This window comes from Pantherophis guttatus, chromosome 11 (assembly GCF_059756535.1).
Source record: "Pantherophis guttatus breed Tessera chromosome 11, ASM5975653v1, whole genome shotgun sequence".
Taxonomy (NCBI): Eukaryota; Metazoa; Chordata; class Lepidosauria; order Squamata; family Colubridae; genus Pantherophis; species Pantherophis guttatus.
Genome location: NC_142073.1, coordinates 25,431,960 through 25,458,610, shown reverse-complemented (window position 1 = coordinate 25,458,610; position 26,651 = coordinate 25,431,960). Strand labels below are relative to the sequence as shown.

The window sequence follows — 26,651 nt, the reverse complement described above, 5'->3', positions numbered from 1 at the left end:
TTAAGCCATTTGGAACTGCCGGTCAAACGTGATAGCACTTCACATCCAACTGTCTGGAAATTCCTCTTATGAGTTGAGAGAACAAGGCACTCCATTGCCACTTCACACCAGGAATGCGAGGAAGAAACTAAAAACATTTCTGGCTTTGAACCTGGGAGATAAATTAGATTCTCAAGGGGCAAAACAATCTAGGGCTTTAGAAACTCACCTCATCCTCTCTTTAGATATGTCTTGGGAAAGAAGCTCTGAAAGGATCTTGATTTGGGTGGGGGTGGGCAGGGAGCAAATAAGAACTTGTCCCCATCAGAAGCCTCTAATCAACCTTGGTAGAACATCTTTGGACCCCATTAGGTAAAGTGGAACATGCCGGTGCATTTCTAGCCAAAATCTCTGGAATCCGCTATGTTATGAGAGGGGCAGGATTACTGAAGGTTCACAGCATCCCAAGCCTGATAGAAGAGAAGTGAAGGTATGTTACCTCTCTTCTCGGGAGATGTCCACTCCCACTGATGGGGGTGCGGCAAGGATGTCCGTAATCAGGGGCAGAAACCTTTGCAGAATTAGCTTCAGGGACGCACAGCCTGTCTGAACGTAACTGGCACAAGAGAAAAAGGATTGAGGAGAAGAAAGTTTCAAAGGAAGCCCTTTCAGCGACTCCAGAGTATTGCCCAGTTCTTCCCTCAAGAGTTCTCCAGTGACTCAGCATCTTGACTGCAGGAGACCCTCTGCTGTCAAGGGCAGGACCCGGAGCTTTTGACACAAAGCTCTTATGACACAAAGAGAACAAACAAGATGGAGCTTTCCTGAAAGAGTTTTTAACAAATAGTGATAACTGTGGAGTCCTTGATGCTCCCTGAGCTGTCTGTATGCAGATGTTTCACTACCCAACTACGTAACATCATCAGTGTGAGTGAGTGTGGAATTTGCTCTCTGATTATATAAAATAGCTTGCCCTGCCAGTATTGGAGTGTGTGTGGTTTTCTCCTTAGTAGATTAGTATAAATCCCTGCCTATATGAAGATGTGTTCTCTGGTCTTTTTGGTGCTCACTGAACTGTGGTGGTATGACAATTAGAATGCAATATTGCAGGCTAATTCAGCTCACTGCCAGCAGTTCGATCCTGACCGGCTCAATGTTGACTTAGCCTTCTGTCCTTCTGAGGTGGGTACAGTGAGGACCCAGATTGTTGGAGACAATAGTCTGACTGTGTCAACTGCTTAGAGAGGGCTGTAAAGCACTGTGAAACGGTCTATAAGTCTAAGTGCTATGGTTATTTTGTTTCCTTCTTAGCATTTTTAATTGTGTCTTTTGAAGGAGGGTAAATCTGGTTTGTCTCTGTACTGATGACTGAATGCCGCACTTCCCATGTTTTTGGATTTAGTTTGGTCTAAGATCTTACAGTCTCCCAGTCAAAACTTGGTAGTTATGAAGTAACCTGCACATTTGCATCCAGCATCAATCTGGAAAAAGGGCTCCTTGCTCTGGCTGAGTAGCTGCAAAAACTGCAGATTTTCAGAAAGCTTTTAACAAAATCTCTCATCAAAGGCTTACAGGAAAAAAAAAATAAGGCCAGTTAAACACTCCTCAGAGGAACTGGTAAGCAATCAGGGCCTTCCATGACAGCTGGCATTAAGGCATCTGTGGCCTCCTTTGCAGTTTCCAACTAATAAACCCAAACAAAGCTAATTCAACGTCCCTGGGAATTATCTGGCACTAGGCAAGAGGCAGAAGTAGCCACACTGGTGGGCAGCAAAGACCTCCCCGGAGGAAACGGAGAGCAACTGAAGGGCAGAAATTTGCAAAGGCAAAGCTGTGTGGCAGAAAAGGGGCAATTAGAGGCATAGGCAGCCTGGCTCCTTTTGCAAGGAGAGGGACCGGCCCTTCCACTGTGAAATAAAGCCTCCACATTTTATTTATGTGGATGATGTAAACCAGGGTGTCAAACTCAAGGCCCCTGGGGTGCTTAGATCTGGCCCACAGGCTGGCCTGGAAACAGTAAAGAACCGCCTGTGGTGCCTCTGCCAGCAAAAACAGAGCTTGGGAGGGCTGCGCTCCACTTCCACTGGCAGAGGGTTGCAGGAAGCCTTCGCAGCCTCCTGAGCTCCATTTTCGCTGGCAGAGCACTTGGTCAGCCACAGGCGGCCCTGACACGAGTGATGTAGAGCTGGCCATGTCCCCCCAGCCCCTAATGTCACACACACAACCCTGATGCGGCCCTCAATGAAATCAAATTTGACACCCCGATATAAAGCTTCACTGTGCTCAGTGCTGCCTCTCACCTTGGCCCCCCGAGCAGCCAGCCTGCCTTCCCACCGTTGCCTCAGGCACCTTAGTCTGGTTAAGGCACATCCCCGGGGTCCTGGCTTGACCTGAGGCAGCACTGCTACTTTAGCAACCATAACGCAGAACAAGGAGCATTTACAAAGCTTGTGGCCCGAAGAAAGTTACCTTTCATATTTGCTTTGCAGCAGCTTTTCTATTTGTGGCAAGACCACCGTGCACAGATCCAGTTTCCAAAGCGATCTGGAAAAAGAAGAGAGGTTATCCTGGACTATGGCAGCCTTCACTTCTTGAGTCCTCAGGCAGAGACGGAGGCAAAGTCTTGACTGAAGCAGCCAAAGTCAGCAGAAGGTGAGGTGGGCTGCAGACTCTGTTCCCACCAGAGAACAATGAAAGGCTGCAGCGGCTTCCAGCTCAGCCCCAGAATAGCCTTCTCTGCCCTGACCCACCCAGGGGACCTGGTGCCCCTCCAGACAGGATAAAGAAGAATATTTGGATCCCCAGGAGAGCCTGTGGGATCCACAGCAGGTTACATGCCAAGGGAGCAATCGCACGTCTCACTACACCAGCTCGTTCTCTGGAACCTCCAGGATTTGCTGGCAGTGAATGAAAAGAACTTGGTGCCAGGCAGCCCAACCAACCAACGCTCTCCCTGCAGAAGAAACGCAGACTGAGACTTACGCCTTTTGGTTCACAATGTTGAGAAGGTCAACCACCACCGAGAGGTCATTGATGGCCACAGCGGAGTCTACTGAAGTCTGAGGAGAAACCACAGTGGCAGAATAGGATTATGGCAAGGAACCGCAGTAGCTTGGTGGCAGGTGGGAACCGAGGGGAGTGGGACTCCAGAGGTTGAAACACAAGTCCCAGCATCCCCCACCCTCTAATGGATTTGCTTCTAGAGATTGACAGCATCTATTAGGTCAAATAGACGGTGAAGCTGCTCTCTGAGCTTGGCTCTTTTCTTGGAAACATTTCATTATCAAACTAGGCAACATCAGCACCGGGAGAGAATGGGATTTGCTCTCATCTTAAATAAATGAGAGTATTTTGTATATAAAATGAGAACAAACCCCCCTCTCTTCAAGCACTGGTGCTGTTATCTGACATCTGCAAGAAAACAACCAAGCTCAGAAAACACCAAGGACCCCACAGTTCAGCCCTGAGCTAAAAGGTTCTCCTCTGTTGGAAAGGAAAGTTAGTCACTTGCATGACAATATTCGGCTCTTTTTGGCAGACTGGACTCACCCGGGGGCAAATCCTGGGACTGAGGCAGGAAGGCCAAGCTGAGTCACTCCCACAAGCCCTTTTCCAAATTCATATGGACCAGCAGACAAAGACAATATTGATCAGAAGATCAAAAGATTTCCAAACTCCAGATGGCAAGAGGCTGAATGTCAACTTGCTTAGCATCAGTGATCACCTGTGCCCAGGTCATCTGGGGGTCAGGAAGTTCCAGAATATATGCAAGTTGAGTTTTTCTGGGACCAATCTCCCCATGTGGCAATATGCCAAGTACCTTTGTTCCAATCCTGGCACAACAGGTCAAAAGCAAAACTAGGACATACATCTTTGGTGAAAAGGCCCGACAAAACCAGAAATGGTAACCAAAAAATTATAGTCAGAGAAGAAACTGAAATGAAATCCTAAATTCTTTAGTGATTACAGAAGAAACAGGTGAAAATGCTCCTATGAAGGTAGCTCTCTACTGTGGCAACAGAAGAACTGAGGCACTCAGTGTGAGCAGGAAGGTATCTGCTTCCTACCAAAGGCATCACTTTGGTGGGAAGTTGGTGGGATCCCACACCAGGATCTTAGGTTTAGGCGGAACTCGGGGGTCTCAGATCCCTGAGAAGACCACATCCATAGAGAGGCACCTTCCTTTCCAGATGAGCATCATAACAAACACAAGAGATCAAAATTTTAGGGATCCTGAATTTGTGTTGTTTCTTGCAAGAATACAAGTTAGGACTAGATTTTGCGGTGCTGAAATAAGATTCTGTTTGATCAACTAACCGTAATGTAGATGGTTGTCTACATTATAGACAAGTACAATAACTACTTGTCAGTTATATCCCATTATTATCAAAACAGGTGTTATGTTACCAGCCCAATGGGGAAATGGGGAGGCTTAATGATGCTGGAACTGCTAGCCAGAAATGACCTGCACTCAGATAAGCCTGACTCTGTGAGATGGAGTGAGCTCCTGTCGCTCGATCCCTAGCTCCTGCCCAGCCAGCAGTTTGAAAGCATGCAACACTGCGAGTAGACAAATGGGTATCACTTTGGTGGGAAAAACCTAGCTGCCTTCCTGTGTGCGGAGAGTGGAAGCCGGCGTTGGACTTGGCCAGACGCAAGGCATCGTGACACAGGCGAAGCGAGGCGAGACTGGCGGAGGAGCCCAGAAGGGCCAGCAAGCTGAGTGCCACTATCATAGTCAGCTGGTGTAAAGCTAGTTCATTCCCCGCCATGCGCCAAGGAAAGGTGCATAAGCAGTGAACAGAACGAACCAGCCATTTAGGCTATCAGGAGTGTGTCTAGCATGTGTAGATTTCCCTGACAGTGTATGCCATACACTAAATCAATAAATAATAATGGGGAAATTAACCCATCTAGGGATAGGATGCTGGAGTCCTGTACGAAGGTCAGAGCTTGGGACCCAGGTCAGAAAAGCCAAAACCAACCACCCAGCCTCAAACCCATCCTCCAAGCTTACCTTGATGTCCCCCGTGCTCCACACAGCTCTCACTGTGTCCAAATTCTTATGGCGACTGGTCAGCACCACACACATGGTCTCGTGGCCCTTCCGGATCTGAGACATGGCCTCCTCGTCTACAATCTCTGTCAGGCCCTGGTTCTTCATGGCCTGCAAGTACAGAGGCAAAAGGGAAGTAAAACCAAGCCAGGTGGGGGCAGATCGTGAATGCTTGCAAAGGACTTTCCTCCCGAGCACTCACAACCGGAAGATGCATCTCGTTTGGGTTCTTCTTTGGAGGCAACAGGATTGTAGCTTAGGAACAAAGCAATTTATGGGGACTGTGCAAACTGACACAGAGAAATAAACCCTCCTGTCCTGTTACCTGAAAGATTGGGGGGGGGGGGGGCACAGAATAGGACAAATACTGCCCCCTGGTGGTCAATATAAATAAAAACACTACCCAGAAAATACACTGTTTTCATTGGGTGTTTTCTACCCATCCCTCACCCACTTTCAGAACAACAGAGCAACAAAATAACAGAGTCTGGAAGGGACCTTGGAGGTCTTCTAGTCCAACCCCCTGTTCAGGCAGGAAACCCTCTACCATTTCAGATAAATGGCTGTCCAATCTCTTCTGGAAAACTCCAGTGTTGGAGCAGTCACAACTTCTGGCGGGAAGCTCTTCCCCTGATTAATCTTCCTCGCTATCAGAAAATTTCTCTTTATTTCTAGGTTGGATCTCGAGTTTCCATCCATTGCTTTCTAAATATTAATATGTTACTGTTACACTTATTTTACTCTTAATAGTTTACTGTTTACACCCTAAATAATAATAATAATAATAATAATAATAATAATAATAATAATAATAATAATAATAATAATAATAATAATAATAATAATTTTATTTCTATACCGCCCTTCTCCCGAAGGACTCAGGGCGGTGTACAGCCTATTTAAAAACACAGAAACAAAACAACAATTAAAATTTAAAATCATTAAATAATTAGGCTCCAATTAAAATCCCAGAAATTTAAAATACCCCAATTTAAAACGTTATGTTAATAGCCCGGCCTGGCGGAACAACAGGGTCTTCAGAGCGCAGCGAAACACGCGGAGGTCGGAGATCTTACGTATTTCCAGGGGCAGTTCATTCCACAGGGCTGGGGCTCCCACAGAGAAGGCCCTCCCCCTGGGTGTCGCCAGCCGACGTAACTTGGCCGATGGCACCCTGAGGAGACCCTCTCTGTGGGAACGGACTGGCTGGTGTGAAGCTGTTGGTGGCAGAAGACGGTCTCGAAGGTACCCGGGTCCTATGCCATGGAGCGCTTTAAAGGTGGAAACCAACATCTTGAATCGCACCCGGAAGACCACTGGGAGCCAGTGCAGCTCGCGCAGGAGGAGTGTCACGTGGGCGCAACGAGTTGCACCCATAACCACCCGCGCGGCCGCATTCTGGACCAGTTGGAGCCTCCGAGTGCTCTTCAAGGGGAGCCCCATGTAGAGAGCATTACAATAGTCCAACCAGGAGGTGACAAGGGTGTGAGTGACCGTGCGCAGGGCGTCCCGATCCAGAAAGGGCTGCAACTGGCGAATCAGGCGAACCTGATAAAAGGCCCCCCTGGCCACGGCCGTCATGTGCTCTTCTAAAGACAGCCGTGCGTCCAGGAGGACACCCAGATTGCGAGCCCTCTCTGGGGGGGCCAAAGACTCGCCCCCAATAGTCAGCGATGGCACCTGCTGACTATATCGAGGCGCCGGAAGCCACAGCCACTCGGTCTTGGAGGGGTTGAGTCTGAGCCTGTTCCTCCCCATCCAGGCCCGCACGGCCTCCGGACACTGGGACATCACATCAAGGGCATTGTTGGGGTGGTCTGGGGTGGAGATGTACAGCTGAGTATCGTCAGCGTACAGATGACACTTCACCCCAAAACCACGGATGATCTCACCCAGCGGCTTCACATAAATGTTGAACAGGAGGGGCGAGAGGACCGACCCTTGCGGCACTCCCCATGAGAGATGCCTCGAGGTCGACCTCTGTCCCCCTGCCAACACAAACTGCGAGCGGTCAGAGAGGAAGGAGGAGAACCACCGCAGAACGGTGTCCCCTATTCCTAACCCCCTCAACCGCTGCAGCATGATACCATGGTCGATGGTATCAAAAGCCGCTGAGAGGTCTAATAGGACTAGGACAGAGGAGCAACCCCTGTCCCGAGCCCTCCAGAGATCATCCACCAACGCGACCAATGCCGTTTCTGTGCTGTACCCCTGCCTGAAGCCCGACTGGTACGGGTCCAGATAGATAGCTTCATCCAGGTGCCGGGGAAGTTGTCGTGCCACCACGCTCTCAACAACCTTCACCACAAAACGAAGGTTGGAGACTGGACGATAGTTGGCTAATTCAGCTGGGTCCAGGGAAGGCTTCTTGAGGAGGGGCCTCACTACCGCCTCTTTCAAGGTGGCAGGAAAGGCACCCTCACTCAAAGAAGCACTTATAATCCCCTGGAGCCAGCCTCGTGTAACTTCCCGGGAGGCCAGTACCAACCAGGAGGGACACGGGTCCAATAAACACGTGGCGGCACTAGTCCTACCCAGAATCCTGTCCACATCCTCGGGAGTCACAGGATCAAACTCCTCCCAGATAACATTCTCAAGACCTGCCCTCGTCTCCTCCCGTGGACTCATCCAGTCGGAGTCCAAGCCATCCCGAATCCGAGCGACTTTATCGTGCAGGAATTGCACAAAATCCTCAGCACGACCCTGCAAGGGATCTTCCCGCACTCCCCCCCGGAGAAGGGAGTGGGTCACCCTAAACAAGGCAGCTGGGCGGTTCTCTGCAGATGCAATAAGAGCGAAAAAATTGTTAGATTTTGCCGCTTTTATCACCACTAGGTAGGTCTTGATATAAGACCTCACCTGTGTCCGGTCGGAATCGGATTGACTAGTCCTCCAGATGCTCTCTAGGCGTCTTTTCCGACGCTTCATCTCTCTCAGCTCCTCAGAGAACCAAGGAGCCAATTGAGATCGCCATCGGGTCAGAGGCCGCAAAGGCACAATGCGGTCCAAAGCTCCAGCGGCCGCCCTTTCCCAGGCGGCCACCAGCTCTTCAGTCGAGTCGTGTGTTAGAGTCTCAGGAAACGGCCCAAGCTCCGTCAGGAACCTTTCGGGGTCCATCAGGCGCCTGGGACGGAACCATCTAGTTGGTTCCGTCTCCCTGCGGCGGGGGCCGGCGGTAGGAAAGTCTAGTTGGAGGAGCGAATGATCTGTCCATGACAAGGGTTTAATATCTAGGTCCCCTCTACCAAGATCATTCAACCACTGACCAGAGACAAAAATCAGATCCAGAGTGTGTCCCCCTATGTGAGTTGGGCCTTGAACTACCTGGGTCAGGTCCATGGCCGTCATGGAAGCCATGAACTCCTGAGCCGCCTCTGACGCCTCACCCGCGGATGGAAGGTTGAAATCCCCCATGACAATAAGTCTGGGGGTATCAACCGCCACCCCGGCAATGACGTCGAATAGCTCGGGCAGGGTCGCTGCCACATGGCAGGGAGCCAGGTACGTAGTCAGCAAACCCATCTGCACCCCACGGCCCCACTTCACACAAAGGGACTCACATCCGGCTATCTGAGGAACAGTGGTCTCCCTCGGACAAAGACTTTCCCTAATAATCACCGCCACTCCCCCACCCCTCCCCTGGGCCCTTGGCTGATGAAATGCACGGAAACCTGGCGGGCACATCTCAACGAGGGGGACCCCCCCTCCTGGCCCAACCAGGTCTCCGTAATACCTGCCAGGTCCGCACCCCCCTCCAAAATAAGATCACAAATGAGGGGGGCTTTATTAACCACCGACCTGGCATTATACAACATCAGCCGCGGACCTTGGGCCTGAGACTCTACACAACCCAGGACACGAGTCACGCATTGGGGGCCGGAGTGCGCAATCGCTCGTAAACAGCGTATGTGCACCCCCGACACTTGATATGACCCCCTGCGTCCGTCATACCTGCCCCTCCCACATTATTTCAATTTCGCAGCCCTTCCTGTCATCCCCCTGCTCCCCGGTTAAATTTCCTTTCGCGACCCTCCTGCTGCACCTAATCGACCCATCATCCCGCTCAGTCGCTATCTGGACCCCCCCAGGTCCGCTTTTACAACCCCCTCCCTCCCTCCCTCCCGGGTCCCCTTAAAATTTTCTTTAAAAATTTAACTAAAAAACCCCTCAACCCCCTCTTCGCTACATGCCATCTCTCGGGGTTCCAAAGCCCGTCATCAAGATAGGCCCTCGATAATGTGGAGGGCCAGGCCTACGAGAGGGGGGAGTCTCGCAGCGCAAGAAGGTCGGCTTTTTGGAGCATCAACCGAACCAAAGATGGGAAAGAAAGGCCAGTCCGGGGGTCTATCATAGTCCAAAGGGATAACTGAGCATAAGGATCACAAAATATCCATTTGTAGAGCTGGACTCCACTGTCCTCTCACGACAGGGAGAAGGTCCAATGTTCTTTTTCTCCAACAGAGGCTAATAGCCAACCATCCTCTCACGACGGCCAGTCCCGTTACAAGAGGTTAACGGGGACAGTGTTCTATCCTCCCCGTTGGGATACAAAAAGTCCCTCAGTTCTTTCAAATGGTGCTCAGTCTCTCCTGCCAGCGAGGGCATGAGTGGAACATGGTGGGGGGGGGGGTCCAAAGTGTCCAGAGTGCAGCAGTTCGTAAGCCCCTCCCCCCATAAAAAAGGGGGGGCGGGAAGGCAGGGAGAGGGAGGGGGGGAAACAATATCCCCAGAGGAGGGTAACATCTCTTCCTCTGCCGATCTATAAGTCCAGGCCTCCTCACTTCAGCTTCTCCTCTTCACTCTCAGCAGACTACCATTGCAGCATTCTGTGGCAGACGCCATCACCGGCGCCAGTGTCACCCCCCCCACCCCAGCACCATAACATAATGCATCTGGGGGGGGCAACCAGCGCCGCCAACTGGCCTCCACCGCCAGCCCCACCTTGGCTCTGTTGGTTTGAGTGGGGGGGAGGGGAGGAGGGGGGGCATCGCCGCATGGCCGTTCGCACTACCGCCGGAGCCACCAGCCCCCTCCAGCCCCTCTTCTTTGATGGAAAATAAAGACCGCAGCCAGATGACTCTCTGCGGCCACACCAAGCTGCTCCCACCATCGCTGCTACCGCCGTTACCGCTGCTGCTGCCGCCGCCATCACTGCCATTGCCTTCTCGGCGCCCTCAGCTGTTTTTCGGCGCCCTCAGCTGTTTTACGGCGCCCTCATTGCCGCCATAACCTCGCAGGGCTCCAGGCAGTTCCGAAGCGCCCAGGGTGGTTTCATAGCGTCGCCGCCGCCGCTGCTATCAATTTTGCGGCGTTCAGCGGCGTCCTCAGCACTCTCCAGGGCCTCTCCCAAACCGCTAGCCCCTCGCTCCAACCACGATGTCACAGAGGGGGTAAAAATCCTCCCCAGGTTGGGCAGGGGCTCTCCTCACTGGGGCTCGGGGTTGCAGATGGATTTAGCGACCCTACACCCCCCGAAAAGACCAAATAGCCCCCATCATCAGACCGGGAGCTCACCCAACACCGCCATCTTCGAGCATGCGCTAAAGACTGTTCGGCCTTTGGTCAAATCGAAAACTGCTCCCTAACTTAGCTGCTGAGCTATTTCTTCTTTTTTTGGCAAGCAAGAAACCTACCGGCAGGAAGTCAGAGGCCTTCAACCCAATAGGCTCATTCCTGGCAGCTGGAATCACCGAGGGCTCCACCCGCGTTATTGGGGTGGAAGCAGCTACGGGCTGCCTCTGAATAGGGTCTGTCTGCAGTAGGGAAGGGCAGGACAGGACGGTCACACAATTTTCCAGGGCAAAAAGATAGAAAAAGAGAGAAAGAAGGGAGAGAGGGGAAGGGGGGGGAGAGAGAGAGAGAATGAGAATCATGGCTTACTTACTACACACCCCTGCTTGCATCCAGACAACAGAAACTGGAAGGGGGGAGGGAAAGTATTGGAATGTAAGGCAGGGACAAAGCCTGGGATGCAACCCAATATCCCAAGGTCAAACACTGGGAAAACTCCAAGGTGCTCACAATGTTCCCAAGATAAAATGAAAGTAGTAATTGATTGGTGGACAATGAACTGTGGGGAGGTCCAGGGGGAAAAGGGTTTTTTACCTATGCTGTTTTTAGAACTGGTGTTGCTATTTCTGTGCCAATGTGGAATTATCAGTAAAGTTAGACTCTTGGTAAAATAATGTCCCAGGAGTTTCTTTTGCTACATTTACCAATGGGATGGTTGACAGAGAGAGAGAGAAGGAGAGAGGGGGGGGGAAGGGAGACCTGCTGCCCTCCTGCTGCCCCATTGCTCAAAAGCCTAATCAGGCCCTTGGACAAAGAGGGCTGCAGGCACAAGCCTTTCCTCACGCTCACTCAGGACTGGCCAGCTCAAAGCCCGAAAAAAGCCACTCATTTGCCCCCCCACCCCAATGCAGGATGTTGACAGAGGCGGCCTCCACCCACAAAGGAGCAGCCCTGATCTGGCAAACCGGGGGGCAAGGCACTTACCCTCTCCTGGCCTGGCAACGGGGACGCGACATCTCCTATTTGACCAGCCTGCGAGGCTTCTTTCACAGGGGCTGCCTCTAGAGGGAGAGGGGGAAAGGGTCTCTTGGGAGAGGGCAAAAAAGCCCCAACCAAACCAATGCTGCTGGGCAGAAGGGGGGCACGAGAGCTCTGGAGAAAAGCCCCAGGGTTTGGACTTTCTGAAGCTTACAAAGATGGTGCATAAAAAGTCGCTTGACGAAAGTACATAAAATCACGCACTGCCTGATAACGGCAGGTGGGAAGTTTTCATTCGGCCCAATTCTTAGGTATTTCTTCACAGGAATTGTGTAGTTCAGTCCCACAAAACAGGACGATGGTCCCTGGGGATGAGTAGCTTCCGCGGGAAATGCCACTGACTGACTGAGCAAAGTCCCAGAGAAAAGGTGGCCACCTAGGGCTGCAGTTAGGGAGGCTGGATACCACCCCCTGGACTGCTGCAGAAAGCAAGACAGGAGCATCTGGGTACGTGCCCTGCTTGGGGGCTTCCCTGAGACCCCCACTGCTCCCAGGCATCTCTGAAGGCCCAGCTACAAGGGGAAGTCTCTGCTCTCCTTTGCCCTGGGCTGAGCTGACTCCTCTTTGGCCACCTTGGGAGCAAAGAACCAAACTGTCCACTATACTCAATGCTCCCCCTATTATTTTCATTGACTGCAAGGAACACCAAAGGTTAAACCGCAGCCCCACCCAGTGTTCCCCTTTACTGCTTACAAATGCCCAAGAGACGTCAGGAAAGCCCCCCCCGCCCCCTCCCCAGCGCTCTGAACTCACCATCTTCTGGAGGTGCAGGAAAAGGCTCGCTCTTGCTGGGGGGAGTTCGTGCTGTAGAGACAAAACCCCAACTTCTACTGGAACTTTTTTCTTTTTCATAAGGTTACAAAAGAAACGGCATTATTCTGGATTTCTGCAGCTTAACTTCTGCGCTGTCTAGTAACTCTTCCCGCCTTCAGGTCACCCGAAGGACTCCGGGCACAAGGAGCCTAGCAATACAAGCTCCAAATCACTGCTGTTTATACCTTCCAACAGTGCATTCAGGGGAAGTAAAACCCTTGCTAAAGATCCACCTGGAAACTCAGATACGATGATCTCTCTCACCACCTGAGTAACTGTGGGTCAAGCTCTTTTGTAGCAACCTGGAGACTCAAGATGGCCTCTTGGAAGCTTCTGGAGGGAAGAGTTGACAAAAGCAGCTGGAGCTTTATAGAACAGGCATTCTTAACAGCTTCATAAAGCTGAGGCTATACACACTGGAAAGATTTATGCACAGATTTTGCCCAACTTCAAGCCAAAGCAATCCAAGAACATTAAGTCCAACTCACTGATGGAGTTCTTTGGCCGGAATATCTCTTTGTAATCCTCCAAGTTCTGGATCTCTGCAGTGGATTCCCTTTCTTCCTTGTCATCCTCGCTGCTTGGACTGCGCCTCTCACTCTCTGAGTTGTGTTTCATTCTGATGGGTGCGAGACAGAGACAGGACCAGGAAGCTGAGCCTCCACCACCCAGGAGCCCCCCGTTCACCCGTCCTCCCGAAAAGCCTGCCCTTCCCTCACCTCTGGGGCTTGCTGCAGGTGGTGGCTGGCCTTTCATAGATTCGTCGTAGGGAGGAGCCCAGCGATGGGGGCGGACTCAGGGGTTTGTCATCTCTGATCAGCCCATGGAGCCCAGACCCACATTTTGTGATTCTGCTGAGGTCCACAACATAGGATGAGACGGTGCTTTGGGTAAAAGAAACGCCAATCTAACAGAAAGAATCCACATTCTTAGAATTTTAGGTGTTTTCAAGCACCATCTAGAAAAAGATTCTGTGCTGCATCAGGTTGGCTGCCCTTCCTCAAAGCCATCTGGAGAACTAGGGCTATGGGTTTGCCAGGAGAGGGAACGAAAGCTGCTTGGCAAGCAACAAGGGGTGTGTGTGGTGGTGGGGGGATCCCCACTGTTCCTGCCCCAGCCCCCTTGAAGCCCTTTGTAGGGAGCAGCACAACAACTGGAGCCAGAATCATCCAGAAAATCTGACTCTGACATTCCTTCACTCACCAACTGATTGTTACAGATAGATAAATCAGCCACTTTGCCCCAATTCACCAAGACCACTTCAAAGCAGCGCTCGGGCTCCCAGCCATACACTCGCAGGGCATCCTGGGTGCCGGCATATAAGCAGCAGCCGTCAGGGTTGAAAAGCACGCACCTGCAGGGGGTTGGGGGAGGAGGCAACAACAAGAGTGCCATTCCACCTGACACGGCCCCCAAATTTGAAGGAAAGCCTGAAATTGGCCAGCTGTAGCTCTGGATGGGTGGAAACCCCTGGACTAACAACTCACCCCCAGTCCTGCTGACAAACACCTGTTGCATCTTACCTAACAGGCGTGGCCTCTTCCTCAATGCAGCTCACTGTTTGGAACTTCTCCAAATCCCAGAATCTGACTGTCCTACAAGAAAACAAAAAAGCAAAGACGATGGAAGTGAAAGATCAGCTCTCTCCAATCCCACCTTCTTTGCTTCCAGCCACAACCAACCGCCAAGCTCCGACTTCCAGCTCCTTTTACATCTCATTTCTCTATTTCTGGGTTCTGAAGGAGAGCTGCCACTTGCTCAAATCCCTAAAGTGAGGAACGCTGGCCCACCTCTCCTTGAACAGACCATCCGTCATCTAAAGGAGCAAGAAGTACCTCAGCCGGGCTCTAAGCCCCTGGGGGAAATGTGAAAGAGCATGAATATTTTTTGGGGGGTGGGGCTTCAAATAGCTTTTGCCTAGTAAACTTCTGCACATGGCCCCTCCTATCAACATACTGGAGTAGGCTTCATTTTTTAATCCAGGCTAATATTTCCTAATCAAAGAACCTTTGAGGAAGATTATAAGGATCTCTGGCTTTTTTAAAAACATGACCCTATGTATGCACCTATGTATCTATGACCATCAGAACATAGGATACAGTATGTCCAAAAGTAAAACACTGCTAGGAAATCAGGAAAACGTATCTGGAGTGAAACTTTTGGTTTTGAGTCAGAGAAAGAAGATAGCAGATATTGTCTAAGAAATGCAGGCTAACATTTCATGCTACAAATGCTTTGAAAAATGTAGAATCAGCAAAAGAAACTGACTTGAATACACAGAAGTATATTTCTACAATTTAATCCTGTTTAATTGATAATCCAGGAAATAAAAATAATAAAAGGGTTGCACAACTCAGGAGGAAAGCCAATGAGTGGCAAAAGAGGGCAGAAGACAAGACTTCTAAGGCACACAACTCCGGCCTAAGACTCTGGAGAAGAGCAGCAGGCTAAAAAACATGGGAAGACAAGAACAACCACTTGGCATGCATTGTGGCTGACGGGGGAAGGACCACCCTCTCTTCTACAGCAGGAAGAAGACACTTTGCTGGGTCTGAGTCAAGAAGCATCCAGGCAGCTGAATCCTTTAGGGCAGGGGTCCCAATGCCCGGGCTGTGGGCCTTGAGCCGTTCTGAACCAGGGCACAGAAGTGCTGGGCAGGTGCAGGTACACTTCTCCACTTATGTGAGCAGTGGGCGAGCTCATGCGCTCCACTGTGTGCCAGTCGCTTGCGCAAATGGAGCTGCGTGTGCATTTGCCCACCGCTCACAAGGAAGCATGGCATCCCCCTTCCCCCTGCTGTTCTGCAAAGCTGGAAAAGTTGGGAAGCTCTGCTTTAGGGGACCACAACCCACCGGGAAAGATTTTACATACTGACAACTTAACAGGCCAGTTAAGCATCAACACCTCTGTTTATGCCACGCAGTTATTGAATCCTGAGAGCTGAGAGAATCCTGAAGGATTCGACATTTGAAGAATGCTAAATTTTCGCAGTAGGGAAGGGAGGGAGGGAGGGAGGGCAGCAAATGGAGAAATGCTGGGTTTGAGCACAAAGAGCATCTCCAGGACCAGGTACAACATCTCTCAGGAGCTTCATGGAGGCTTCAACACTATGGAAAACATGATGGGGACCTCAGAGGGCAAATCCTGACTTCCTTCTGAAGCACCAGCTTCCAGCTGGTGAAGAAAAGGCTTCCCTAAAAGCAGGAACATCTTCCACGCACAACGTCAACAACAATTCAAAGCCTACACGCCACACCATGAGTGCTTGTGACATATTCTAACAAACCCTCAGCAAATCTTCCACCTCAAGACAGCATCTCCAGCCCCAGCCGGAGCCAATTTTACCTGTCGGAGCTTCCTGAGGCCAGAAGGTACTCATTGGGGTGGAATTCAATGACGTTGACTGGTCCCGTGTGTCCCGTGAACTCAGACATGATCTTTCCAGCAGCCAGGTCCCACAACTAGGCAGGGAAAGAACCACAAAAGCTTTTCTTGCCAGGGTGCTCACAAATTTCACACCCATCAGCTAAGCTGTTTGATGGCCCAGGCTGCCATCGAGAGGGGGGGCATGGGGGGGGGCCAGAGGAATCTACCTTCACTGTGTGGTCTTCAGAGGAAGATGCCAGCCACTTCCCGTCTGGACTGAAGCGGAGACACCGAACCGGTCCTGTGTGGCCCTGCAAAGGGAAAGGGTTTGCATCCAGCTTTTCCTTCAAGGCAACGTTCAAAATACCTGCTTCTCCCACCTTTAGACAACTGCAGCCAATGAGAGGTTGGGCTGAGAGAGAAGTTCTTGCCTAAAGTCAGCCCCTAGGATGACACACCCGAGAAATTCCTGGGTCAGAGAAGACAGCAAAGGAGACGGAAGGAGGGGAAAGACCCTTAACAACTCTCGGGTGCGCAAATATCCCAGGGCCAGGTCTGCCAAAGGACGGCTTCCCTCGCCCTCTTCTGCCCCTTCCCCCGGCCTCTGGATTTCACGGTAGGCTCAACCGGGGGAACATCAGGAAAAACAAATTGCTTATAAGTGCAATTAAAACGGAATACTTTATCTTACAGGAAAATGGATTAATAGTTTTCTCTTTATTAGAATACAAGTATATTGATCATAAAGCTTTTCAAATTGTCCCAGTAAATGTTATGCGTTGCACAGGTGGGTTTCAGGACATCAGGTGAAACAGAACCTATTTTTCTCCTTACCTTGTACCTGAAGACACAACTTTTTTTTCTTACATCCCAAAGCTGCAAGAAAGAAAAGATATTGTTTCTTTTGAAAAGAAGAAAACATTTAACTGTCCTAATCAATCAAGGCTTGTCTTAACATGAAGAAGTCCTGATTTCTGACTTGGGACTGAGTAACTGTTTCAGAGCACGGAGCGAATAGAATTGAAAGGGATATTTGGCGCACTCTAAGACGCATCTCTCCCTTTTTCATGGAACTTCTTCTGCATTCCTCTTTTCCTCTTCCTTCTGAGTTTGATAATGGTGCACAGATCTTTCTGTGGTTCTAGAAATGGCTGGGCTACCTCCATGTTGGGGGGAAAGTATTGTTTGTTCAGGGTTACCCAGAACAATATTCATGTCTTTCAGATCTCTGGGCGCTTTTGAAAAGAGCAAATCTGCCAAGCAGCAAAACTCTTCCCCATCTTCATTTCATGAAGAAATGCAGACTACAATAGGATGACAAGAAATTGACCAAAATTCAGAAGTGGCAAAAAGACACATTCAAAAACAAGAACTCCAAGCAGCTACTCGAGTACACTGACTATTAATTCGTTTAATCTGCTTCTGCCTGTCACAACATTCATCACCATTCCACAAGACCATGGAGAGGGGGGGGGGGAGGGAGAGAGAGATGTATGTATGTATGTATTGGTCTTACCTTAATGTTGGTGTCCATGGACCCTGAAGCTACAAAGCCTCCATAAGGATGGAACTCCAGGCTGCAAATATTTGCCTTATGGCCCATTAACGTGCGGAGGACTGAAGAGGAAATTCAGGGAAAGAAAATTCTGATTTAAAAAGACATTATTTTGCCAGTGATAAATGCATGCCAGACAGCATGGCTGGTATAATTTTGTGTTATATTTAGTTAAGTTTTCTTTTTAAAATAATTTATTATAAAGTTAAATAAAAATGCGGCTTCTTTTAAAAGCGAATGGGTCAGATTAGGATCATTTTTCTATAGCAGAAGAAATCAATGGGGAAGGATATTAAATCTTTATAAACTTGTTACAGGAGGCCACATATTGTGTGCAAAACTGAACTGAACACACCAGACAAACAGGATCTACTTCCTATAATAGATGAATGATAAAAACTTACAGCTGCAACTTCTTAGTCAACCGACTAGTCAAACCTAGCAAGCAACAGTCAAGGGCTGAAATGATTTTACAGTAGTGGGAAAAATATGCCAGTTGCAGAAGCCATTTTCGTCCAGAAGGCTCCAGAGTCTGGTCTGTCCCATTAGTGTGGAGGTAAATCGTAAGGAAACCAAGGCCACTTCAGCTGGTGGTTGCTGCGACTGACTTTCCAGATGCTTGTAAACAATGCCAACTTTTTCACTCAACAAGAGCAATGCCAATACTTCTGCCTAGACATCCTTTGCCTGAGCCCAGAAAAAGACCGGGGGGTGGGGTGGGGGGACTGCAGGGAAGCCAGCCTGGTGGGAAAAACCTTCCCCTGATCATCCTTTTAAGCGCTTGCTTCTACCTGCCCTGGCTCACCCCCCGGCTGCTTCTTCCACAGGCCAGGGATTTCATAGGAGAGGAATTGTTGAAATCTCCCTGTGTGAGCCAGGTGATCAGGTGATGCCTGCTGCTTTTGGGATGCAATTGGCCAACGTAGTAGAGTCATCTTTTTATTTCAAAACACAATGAAGTTCTGAGTTCTTGTATTAATCAATACCTTTTATGAGATCATTTTGGGACAGTTTTTTCCATTTGCTACCGTATTTTCCGGCGTATAAGATGACTGGGCGTATAAGATGACCCCCGAATTTTCCTGTTAAAATATAGGGTTTGGGCTATACTCACCGTATAAGACTACCCCTCTTCCAACGCACACCAAATAAAAATTAAAAAAAGATCAACTGGCTCACCCACAATGTAAAAGCAGCTGTGCTAGGCCCAAAATGGTCCCTGCAACAAGCAGGAACCTCACACAGCCACAAAAAGCCCAAAAACCCAACTTTCACACTTTACACACACAAAATTCCACATACAGCTTTGTGAGATTTTGTGTGTTTGTGTAGTTAGAGTGAAACACTACAGAAACACACTAAATCTCAGAAAGCTGCACAAATATTATTTTATTTTATTTTAATTTTTATATGAAAACTAAATTTAAAACTTCCTAAACTTTAAATGGCTAGGTCTAAAAAAGAACAACTAAAAAAAACCCCAATTAACTATTTTTTTTAAAGATCCCAAAGGGGAAAAAAACTTACCCAATAGAACAGGGGTCTCCAACCTTGGCAACTTTAAGACTTGTAGACTTCAACTCCCAGAATTCCTCAGCCAGCTTTGTTTTGCTGGCTGAGGAATTCTGGGAGTTGAAGTCCACAACTCCCTGCCTGCTTGATTGCAGGCAGGGAGTTGCTTGCTGATGGAATGGATTCGAAGCGAAGCAAAGCAAGCAGCTATGGCATTGGTTCTCAACCTTCCTAATGCCGCGACCCTTTAATACAGTTCCTCATGTTGTGGTGACCCCCAACCATAAAGTTATTCCTAAAACCATCAAAAATATGTGTTTTCTGATGGTCTTAGGCCAGGGGTCCCCAACCTTTTGGACCTCAGGGACCACCAACTTCATAATTTTAAATTTCGCGGTTCAGACAATAATGATTTTACCCAGCCAACAAAGCACACTGTACTTATATCCTTCCTCATCCATTTTCTTAAAAAAGAGGGGGGAAAAACACTTTTAAGGTTTTACTAAAAACAGTTTCCAATTACATAGTATTGGCATAAAACCTGGTTAAAGCAAACATGCTTAGTCATAAAGACTTGAGGCAAGCCATTCTGCTTAAGGTTTAAATTGAACTTAAGTGCATTATCCGGTATAATGCAGATTACTTCTGGCTGAAATACCATAAATTGGGCATCTTAACCATAAACCAGGGATATGAATTTTTTTTGTATGGGTGCTGAAGGCTATAGTAAGTACAACATGTTGGAGCCTGCACTGCAATAGGGGACGAAAACATATAAAAGGTTTAAAAATACAGGTTGCTCAGCTGGTTGCTGAGCGGAGCTTCCCCCAGGTATCCAGGGGGATATTACCAACGCTCCGACTTCCCCAGACACGTGGGGCTCGCCATCACTGGGGGTCAACTGGGGAAGTCGGAGCGTCGGTAATATCCCCCTGGATGCCTGGGGGAAGCTCTGCGCAGAAACCAGCTGGTTCCAGCATTGAGTGGCATGCAGGCTTGACGAGATTGGCACAGCTTCCCCTCAATGCTCCCGTAGCGTCATCGGTCAGCGCCAGCAACTCAGATTCGGGTACCCGGCGTATAAGACGACCCCCGACTTTTGAGATGATTTTCCTGTGTTAAAAAGTCGTCTTATACGCCGGAAAATACGATAATCCTTTTTAAAATAGTTCTTGCTATAATTGCAATATTTGTATGATTACACATTTATATAGAGTTTTATAATTAGCCATGGCTTATAGATGAAACGTAGAGACAGAAAAGAGCCAATGTCCCAAGAAATGACCCTACAGGCCAGAATCCTTTCCACATTCTTTGGAACATCACATGCTTTTTTAAGAACACCACAGAATCGTGTTTTTCTAATGAAGCCTGGCTCTAGTTATTGGACTGATGCTAGCAAGGCATTTTCATGCTTTTTGAAAAGTGGTACCCTGCTGATATTACACATAAGCATATAACATGCCAAGGCATTTAAAATGCTATAATTGCTGAATTGTGTGTCTATATTATAAATATTTATCAAATGAAATCCTAATCTATGTACTGTATAATTTCTCTCTGTTGCTTGAAGGAGAACCAGTTCTCTTAATAACAGGCACTTTTAACGAAGATTTAATTCTAAATAAGATCACCAATCAATTTCAATAAATGTCTATGTGCAATGGAAAACCTGAGGGTCACGTGCATTTTTGTTTTTCATGTTATGATTTCTTAAGGCAAAGCTACTGTGTGCCCAGAAAGGAAATCTGTGGCTCAAAACTCCTGATCATTCTCGGTGGCCCACCTGGGAGAATCCAGGGAGACCCAGTTCTCATACAGAACAGACCGAGATCAACTACAGACTTTTATCTGAAAAAGACTAAAGAAGTAACCCTCAGAGCAAAACATGGTTCTCTGGCTTCCTTTCTACAGGCCAGCTAGATGAGGGAAGGTGCCAGAACGTCTTTCAAACCTACTTTTGGCTGCTTCCAAGTCCCAGATACGAATGGAGCCTGACTGAGATCCTGCAACAATGAGCTCTTCATTTGTATTAATCTTCACGCTCTCCACAGGCGTTGTGTGACCGGTTAGACTCTGATCAAGATGAAAAAAACAAGAGTCAGCCAACTGAAGGGAGGGGTGCCAGCCACAATTAACTTGGTCATGAAATAAGGATCTGAGCAGTAGCAGCACATAAATTTTTTTTGTGATAGGCTTAATTTTGTCTTTTGGTGCAAGACAGGTCAAAATTATGCAAATATGTCAATTTGCTAGTCTTTGTCTTAGTAAACAATAAGTACCTTCTTGATTTAAAAGATGACTGCAAAATAAATTACTATTTTTTTCCTATTGACCAACTGCTATTTCTGCCTCTGAATTCTCTTCATAGAAAGGCAGAATCTCTCTCTCAGCACTGTTAAAAAGAGTATCTACAGCTGTTCAGCTCCAGGGATATCTGTGTTAGCAAGGAGACAAATGTCAACCAATGGAAAATAGTTCCATTTCTTTGAGCCAGAAGGAAATATGGGGTTGGGTGCTGTGCTGACATATACAGTGGATGTAGAAAGTCTATACACCCTTTGCTAAAACAATGAACCAAAGCATACCTCCAAATCAACAAAAGAATGGCTTCCCAGAAGAAGAGCAAGATTTTGGAATGGCCCAGCCAGAGCCCAGATCTGAATCCAACTGAAAATCTGTGGGATGATCTGAAGAGGGCTGTGCACAGGAGATGCCCTCACAATTTGGAGGGCATCTCCTATGCAGATTTTGGGGTGCTTTAGTAAGGAAGAGTGGGCAAAGATCCCCAAGTGAAGCTGTGCCATGCTCACAGGTTCCTACGCCAGAAGACTGAATGCTGTCATAAAATCAAAAGCTGCTTCAGCAAAGTATTAGTTTAAGGGTGTGCATTTTTATGCAACCACATTATTGTCAGTTTTTTAATTGTTATTTTTCCCCCTAAAAGATTTCAGTTTGTTTTTCAATTGAATTGTACAGTTTATGTTATCCTAAAGGTAGAAAAAATTGAAATGGTTCATGTTGCTATTATTTTTTTACATCTCAAAAATCTGACATTTTAACAGCAGTATGTAGACTTTCTACATCTAGTGTAAGGAATACACATTTGGGGTATTCATTGCTAAAATTAATCAGTAAATATTTAAAAGAAAATAAAAAGAAAAGCCTTGGTAATGTGCAATCACCACAGTTGTGAAGTTTGCTCTGGAAATTAGATAATCTCCATTTGTGGAGTAATGTGAAACAATACAGTAGCAGTTACTTTCACAAACAGAGATTTATATATGACTTTATATCTAAACAATAAGCTACTTTTACAATGGTGACTGATTTAATCATGATGGCCCCCAACATGATTCCTAAAGTTGTTTTTTTCCTTGTCACCCCAATTTCTGGATATTGATGCTCCGGAAAAGAGTGCCAACTTCTAGAAGCCATGTATTTTTTCTCTTAAGAGGACAAAGGCTACTGGGCCTTTTGGGGAGGAGGGAGATTTTTCACCGGCCTCCAGATCAGCCCAGAGGCCTTGGGAGATTTGTGCTGTAAAAGTGAGATTGGGAGCCCACCAATCTAGCCTCAACCTGAAGCTGAAATATCAGCAATCCACACTCACCCTGCACTGGCTGTGTTCAGATTCCCAGCTATAGAGAAGGCCTAGAAGCTGCAGCTTAACAACTTCACAGTCCCTCTGTTTGGGATGCAATATAACTTTCTTGGATGAAACATCAACCGGATTTGCAGTGTTTAGAGTAATGGTTTGCTAAGGAAGCCGCAGTGGCTGGGGTAATCGTCATCACAGCCTTTGTAGTATCAAAATTAAAAACTGTCAGTAATTTTCCTTAAGTAAATACTGGACTGCAAAATATCATTAGCCAGAAACATTCTGTCAGCATTCATTGCTACCCAAATATATTTCTAACGTTTGTGTAGAAGTATGTTTGCACTTAGGGCATGTTAACTTGGGAAAAGCGAAGGTCTGTTGAGAGCATCCTAAAGGAACAAGTGCTGTTATGAGCAAGAAGCAGACGGCATTTTACCCAGCCTCTCCTGTAAGCAGCTTAGGGTAGTGCATGCCGTCCCTTCCCATCGCTATATGGAGTCAGTTGGGCCAAACACTGGGAAAAAACTCCCTTATCACACTGTGCTGCAGGTTGAGCTGCCTACTGACTGGTTAAGGAAATTTGCCCAACCACAAGGCTAAAATGCTAGGGTGTGACCACGGAAAAGCACAACTCACACACTGCTGGAGATGGCTGTCTTTAGAGACACGCTAAGTCAGCAAAAGAAAGAGTTACTTAGTGGATGCCCCTCTCTTCTTCCAGCAAAGTGTTTGGTTAAGTTGCCAAAAGACTGTCGAAGCAACCTGTAAAACCACCATCTTGTGGTTTACCAGAAGTGTAACATACGTCTTTGGGAATTTTCCCTTTTCTGTTTTTAACCAAGTAAGCCATAGCAAAGCTACTGCCAGAACTCTTGCCTAGGAAACGACATGGACTTTGTAGTTGCCAAGAGTCAAGAGTAGTTTGAAAACAAACACACACCCTCCTGTGAAATTGGGCAGCTCCGCAAGTTACCTTCTTTCTTAACGAGTATTAAAATAAAAAGGGAGGATTCCTCATGTCTTTTTTTCCTAATAAAATTTAACTTTTATGAAATTGGCTCATCTCCCACTGGAGAACGAAACAAAATCTGAATCCTCTGGCCAGGAGGTTGCATTATAATTAGTTCGTTATCTCCATTTTAACTTTCTGGGGACTAAAGGCAGTACAGGTTGTTAGCAACTTCCTTCACACACAGCCTTTGGGGGTGGGAGATATGTGGATGGAAGTGGGAACTTCCATGCCACTGAACAAGCGGGACCTGGCTGAGGTAAGTGCTGGAACTCCTTGAGGGCTTTTGGGAAAGTGGGGTTGAGACCTGCTTTTCACCTTACAGATTCAACCGTTCTGCTGTGGGGATGTAGTGCAAATCAAATAGCAGCCAATAATTATTTTGCCCAAGAACTTTCAATTAGGAAAACTGGTAGAAAAACACTGTTACTTGATGATAACCTATATTGCCCTGGATGGTAATCAAAACACGAGTTCTTTAGGATATTCCGTATTTTTCACACTATAAGACACACTTCCCCCCACCCAAAAGTGGGTGGAAATGTCTGTGCGTCCTATAGAGCAAATATTGTGGCCGGGGGTGGGTGGATGGGTGGGTTGGGTTTGGTGCGGCGGCGTCAAACACCAGGGAATGCTGGAGCCTTCTCTGCTGAGCAGCTGATTAGGGGTTGGATAGGCCTCCCAGAATACCAATGCTCAGCTGCTCTAGGCCTATCGCTGGCCATTCACTGCCACCAATTGCCACCGCCCGTTCGCTGCCACCTGATCACCACTGTCTATTGCCGCCGATTGGGCAACGGTGATGAACTCGGTGAAGAATGAGTGGTGGCGGCAATCCCCGCCACCTAGAACAGCCTAGAACAGTTGATCACCACTGGGAGACCGAATCAACCGCCAATCAGCTGCTCGGCAGTAAAGGCTCCAGCATTCCCAAATGGAGGCAGCAGAGCCAGGCTGTTTGCTGCAAGGATGCTAGCCAGATGAATACTGGATGGATGCTGGGAGGCAGAGGCAGATTTTTTTTTCTTGATTTCCTCCTCTAAAGCTAATGTGCATCTTATAGTCCAGGGCATCTTATAGTGCGAAAAATACGGTAACTGATGGTAGAGTACATGGCCATTCTGTTAAGCACCTCATTGTTGAAAAGATAGTAAGTCATCAGCCAAGAAAAACAAAACATTAATATTGTTAGCCAAAAAGGGCAGCAGAATAATTACTTTCTTAGAGCAGTAACAAAAACCTGTGTAGGGTCACTTTCTCTCCTCAAATAATGTAGCCCTGGGTTTGTCAAGTTTGTTTCTTCACTTCCCAATTCGGAATTCCACCGGGCCAGAATTAGGCAGCATAATATTCCAGCAGCACAGCCCTTATGTATGTCTACTAAGTACATTTCTTTTCTCCTTTATACACTACACAGAATCTGGAAGATTAAACAATCAGCAGAAAAAGAAACTCTGGCAATATCAATATTATTATATGTAACCCTCCAACAAACTAAAGGGGCATTTTTATTTATTTATTTATTAATCAAATTTCTATACCGCCCTACTCCCGAAGGACTCAGGGCGGTGAACAGCCAAGATAAAATACAGATAATACAAATATTAAAAAATCCCTTAAAATTATTAAATATTTCGGCCGAAACACAGATTAAAACACCCAATTTGTAAAATCACGAATTAAAAAAATTAAAAATTTAAAAGATGGGAGTTAGGCCAGGCCAGCTTGCTGAAATAGAAAAGTTTTGAGAGCACGGCGAAACGTGCGCAGGTCCGGGATCTTCCGTATCTCTGGGGGGAGCTCGTTCCAGATGGTAGGTGCCCCCACAGAGAAGGCTCTCCCCCTGGGGGCCGCCAGTCGACACTGTTTGGCCGACGGCACCCTGAGGAGCCCCTCTCTATGGGAGCGTACTGGTGAGCGCATCAGTGAGAATACAAGCCGGCTACATAGGATCATATCTTGTAATGCTGTTCTCAAACAGTGACTTTTATTCAATACATTTGTGTGGAGATAGGAAAGAAAGAAAGCCCTTTAAAAATCACACATTTATAAAAAAAAATATTGCGGGAAAGAGACAGAACGTCCACTTTTGCAAAGCCATGATGTGGCTTCTCTGGCTTAGCAGGTGATTTGAATCCCACCAAATGCAGTCTACTCAATAAAACAGGGTAGCCAGTCTCTGCTGCTAACCGTTCAAAATCAGCCTGGGCCCACGTGTCAAGCCTCTTGTTCCAGAGCTCCCTGGGCCCTTTTCAACTGCCCAGCACAGCACCTAAAGCAGTGCTTCTCAACCTCGGCCACTTGAAGATGTGCGGATTTCAACTTCCAGAATCCTGGGAGTTGAAGTCTGCATATCTTCAAGGGGCTGAGGTTGAGAAACACTGACCTAAAGAGCCACAACTGACAACCCGGGAGGAAGAAACAAGGGCTCCTCCCCTCTTTGGTTCCCGATGAAGAAAAGGAGGACCAGGGTGGAAAAGGACAAAGGCAGAGCTGCTTTGGGCTCATCTTTTTTTTTTTTAATTTGATTTATATGCCGCCCTTCTCCGGAGACTCAGGGAGGCTTACAATGCGTTAAGCAATAGCCTTCATACTTTTTGTATGTTTATACAAAGTCAGCTTATTGCCCCCACAAACCGGGTCCTCAATTTACCTACCTTAGAAAGGATGGAAGGCTGAGTCAACCTTGAGCCTGGTGAGATTCGAACCTGCAGTAACTGCAGGCAGCAGATGTAAGTGGATGTTAATAACAGTGCTTTAGTCTGCTGCGCTACCAGGGCTCTTGGATTATGGCGAAGGAGGGAAGCAAACCTTACCATCACGCAGTTGGGCTTGTTCACTGACCAGACGTTAACTCGGCAATCATCTCCGCCCGTTGCCAGGAGCCGGCCTGAACTTTTGCTCAGGACAAGCGAAGAGACGTTGCTGCTGTGGGCGATGATTTCCTCTGCATAAAAACAGGGCGGTTATTGGCTTCTTTCGCTCGCTCGGCTCCCTTCCTGCAGGGGCTTCTTCTGCCTCTGCTCTCAGGGAAAGGCCGCCAAGCATCACCCACACTGGGGCAATGGGGCACAAGAGCCGCCGCCGCCTCCTCCTCCTCCTGGGCTTCCTCCCGGAGCAGCCGCCAAGAGCCTCCTCTGACCGCCCCCCCCGACCTCCCGCCTCCCCCGCCCCCTTCCTGCGAGGGCCGAGAAGCGGAGAAGCGGGGCAG

The 26,651-nt window shown here is 48.0% G+C and overlaps 1 protein-coding gene across 6 annotated transcripts in view; it reads right to left on the bottom strand.

The window, feature by feature from the left end:
• The window catches only part of KATNB1 (katanin regulatory subunit B1), a 28,637-nt gene that overhangs the window by 1,134 nt on the left and 852 nt on the right, over nucleotides 1-26,651 (bottom strand). For 3 of the 6 annotated variants that reach the window (XM_087877339.1, XM_034425575.2, XM_034425573.2), the window contains 17 exons: nucleotides 26,257-26,387; nucleotides 20,789-20,906; nucleotides 17,280-17,380; nucleotides 16,598-16,639; nucleotides 15,991-16,074; nucleotides 15,743-15,858; nucleotides 13,921-13,992; nucleotides 13,601-13,751; nucleotides 13,117-13,304; nucleotides 12,886-13,016; nucleotides 12,338-12,388; nucleotides 11,531-11,607; nucleotides 10,669-10,788; nucleotides 4,997-5,146; nucleotides 2,962-3,038; nucleotides 2,449-2,523; nucleotides 479-595 (listed from right to left, as the gene is read on the bottom strand). In XM_087877339.1, coding sequence (XP_087733465.1) covers nucleotides 479-595; nucleotides 2,449-2,523; nucleotides 2,962-3,038; nucleotides 4,997-5,146; nucleotides 10,669-10,788; nucleotides 11,531-11,607; nucleotides 12,338-12,388; nucleotides 12,886-13,016; nucleotides 13,117-13,304; nucleotides 13,601-13,751; nucleotides 13,921-13,992; nucleotides 15,743-15,858; nucleotides 15,991-16,074; nucleotides 16,598-16,639; nucleotides 17,280-17,380; nucleotides 20,789-20,906; nucleotides 26,257-26,259 — 1,673 coding nt within the window. In that variant the 5' untranslated portion in view covers nucleotides 26,260-26,387. The remainder of the gene's footprint in view (nucleotides 1-478; nucleotides 596-2,448; nucleotides 2,524-2,961; nucleotides 3,039-4,996; nucleotides 5,147-10,668; nucleotides 10,789-11,530; nucleotides 11,608-12,337; nucleotides 12,389-12,885; nucleotides 13,017-13,116; nucleotides 13,305-13,600; nucleotides 13,752-13,920; nucleotides 13,993-15,742; nucleotides 15,859-15,990; nucleotides 16,075-16,597; nucleotides 16,640-17,279; nucleotides 17,381-20,788; nucleotides 20,907-26,256; nucleotides 26,388-26,651) is intronic. The other 3 variants (XM_034425576.3, XM_087877340.1, XM_060681533.2) reach the window with 2 other exon arrangements.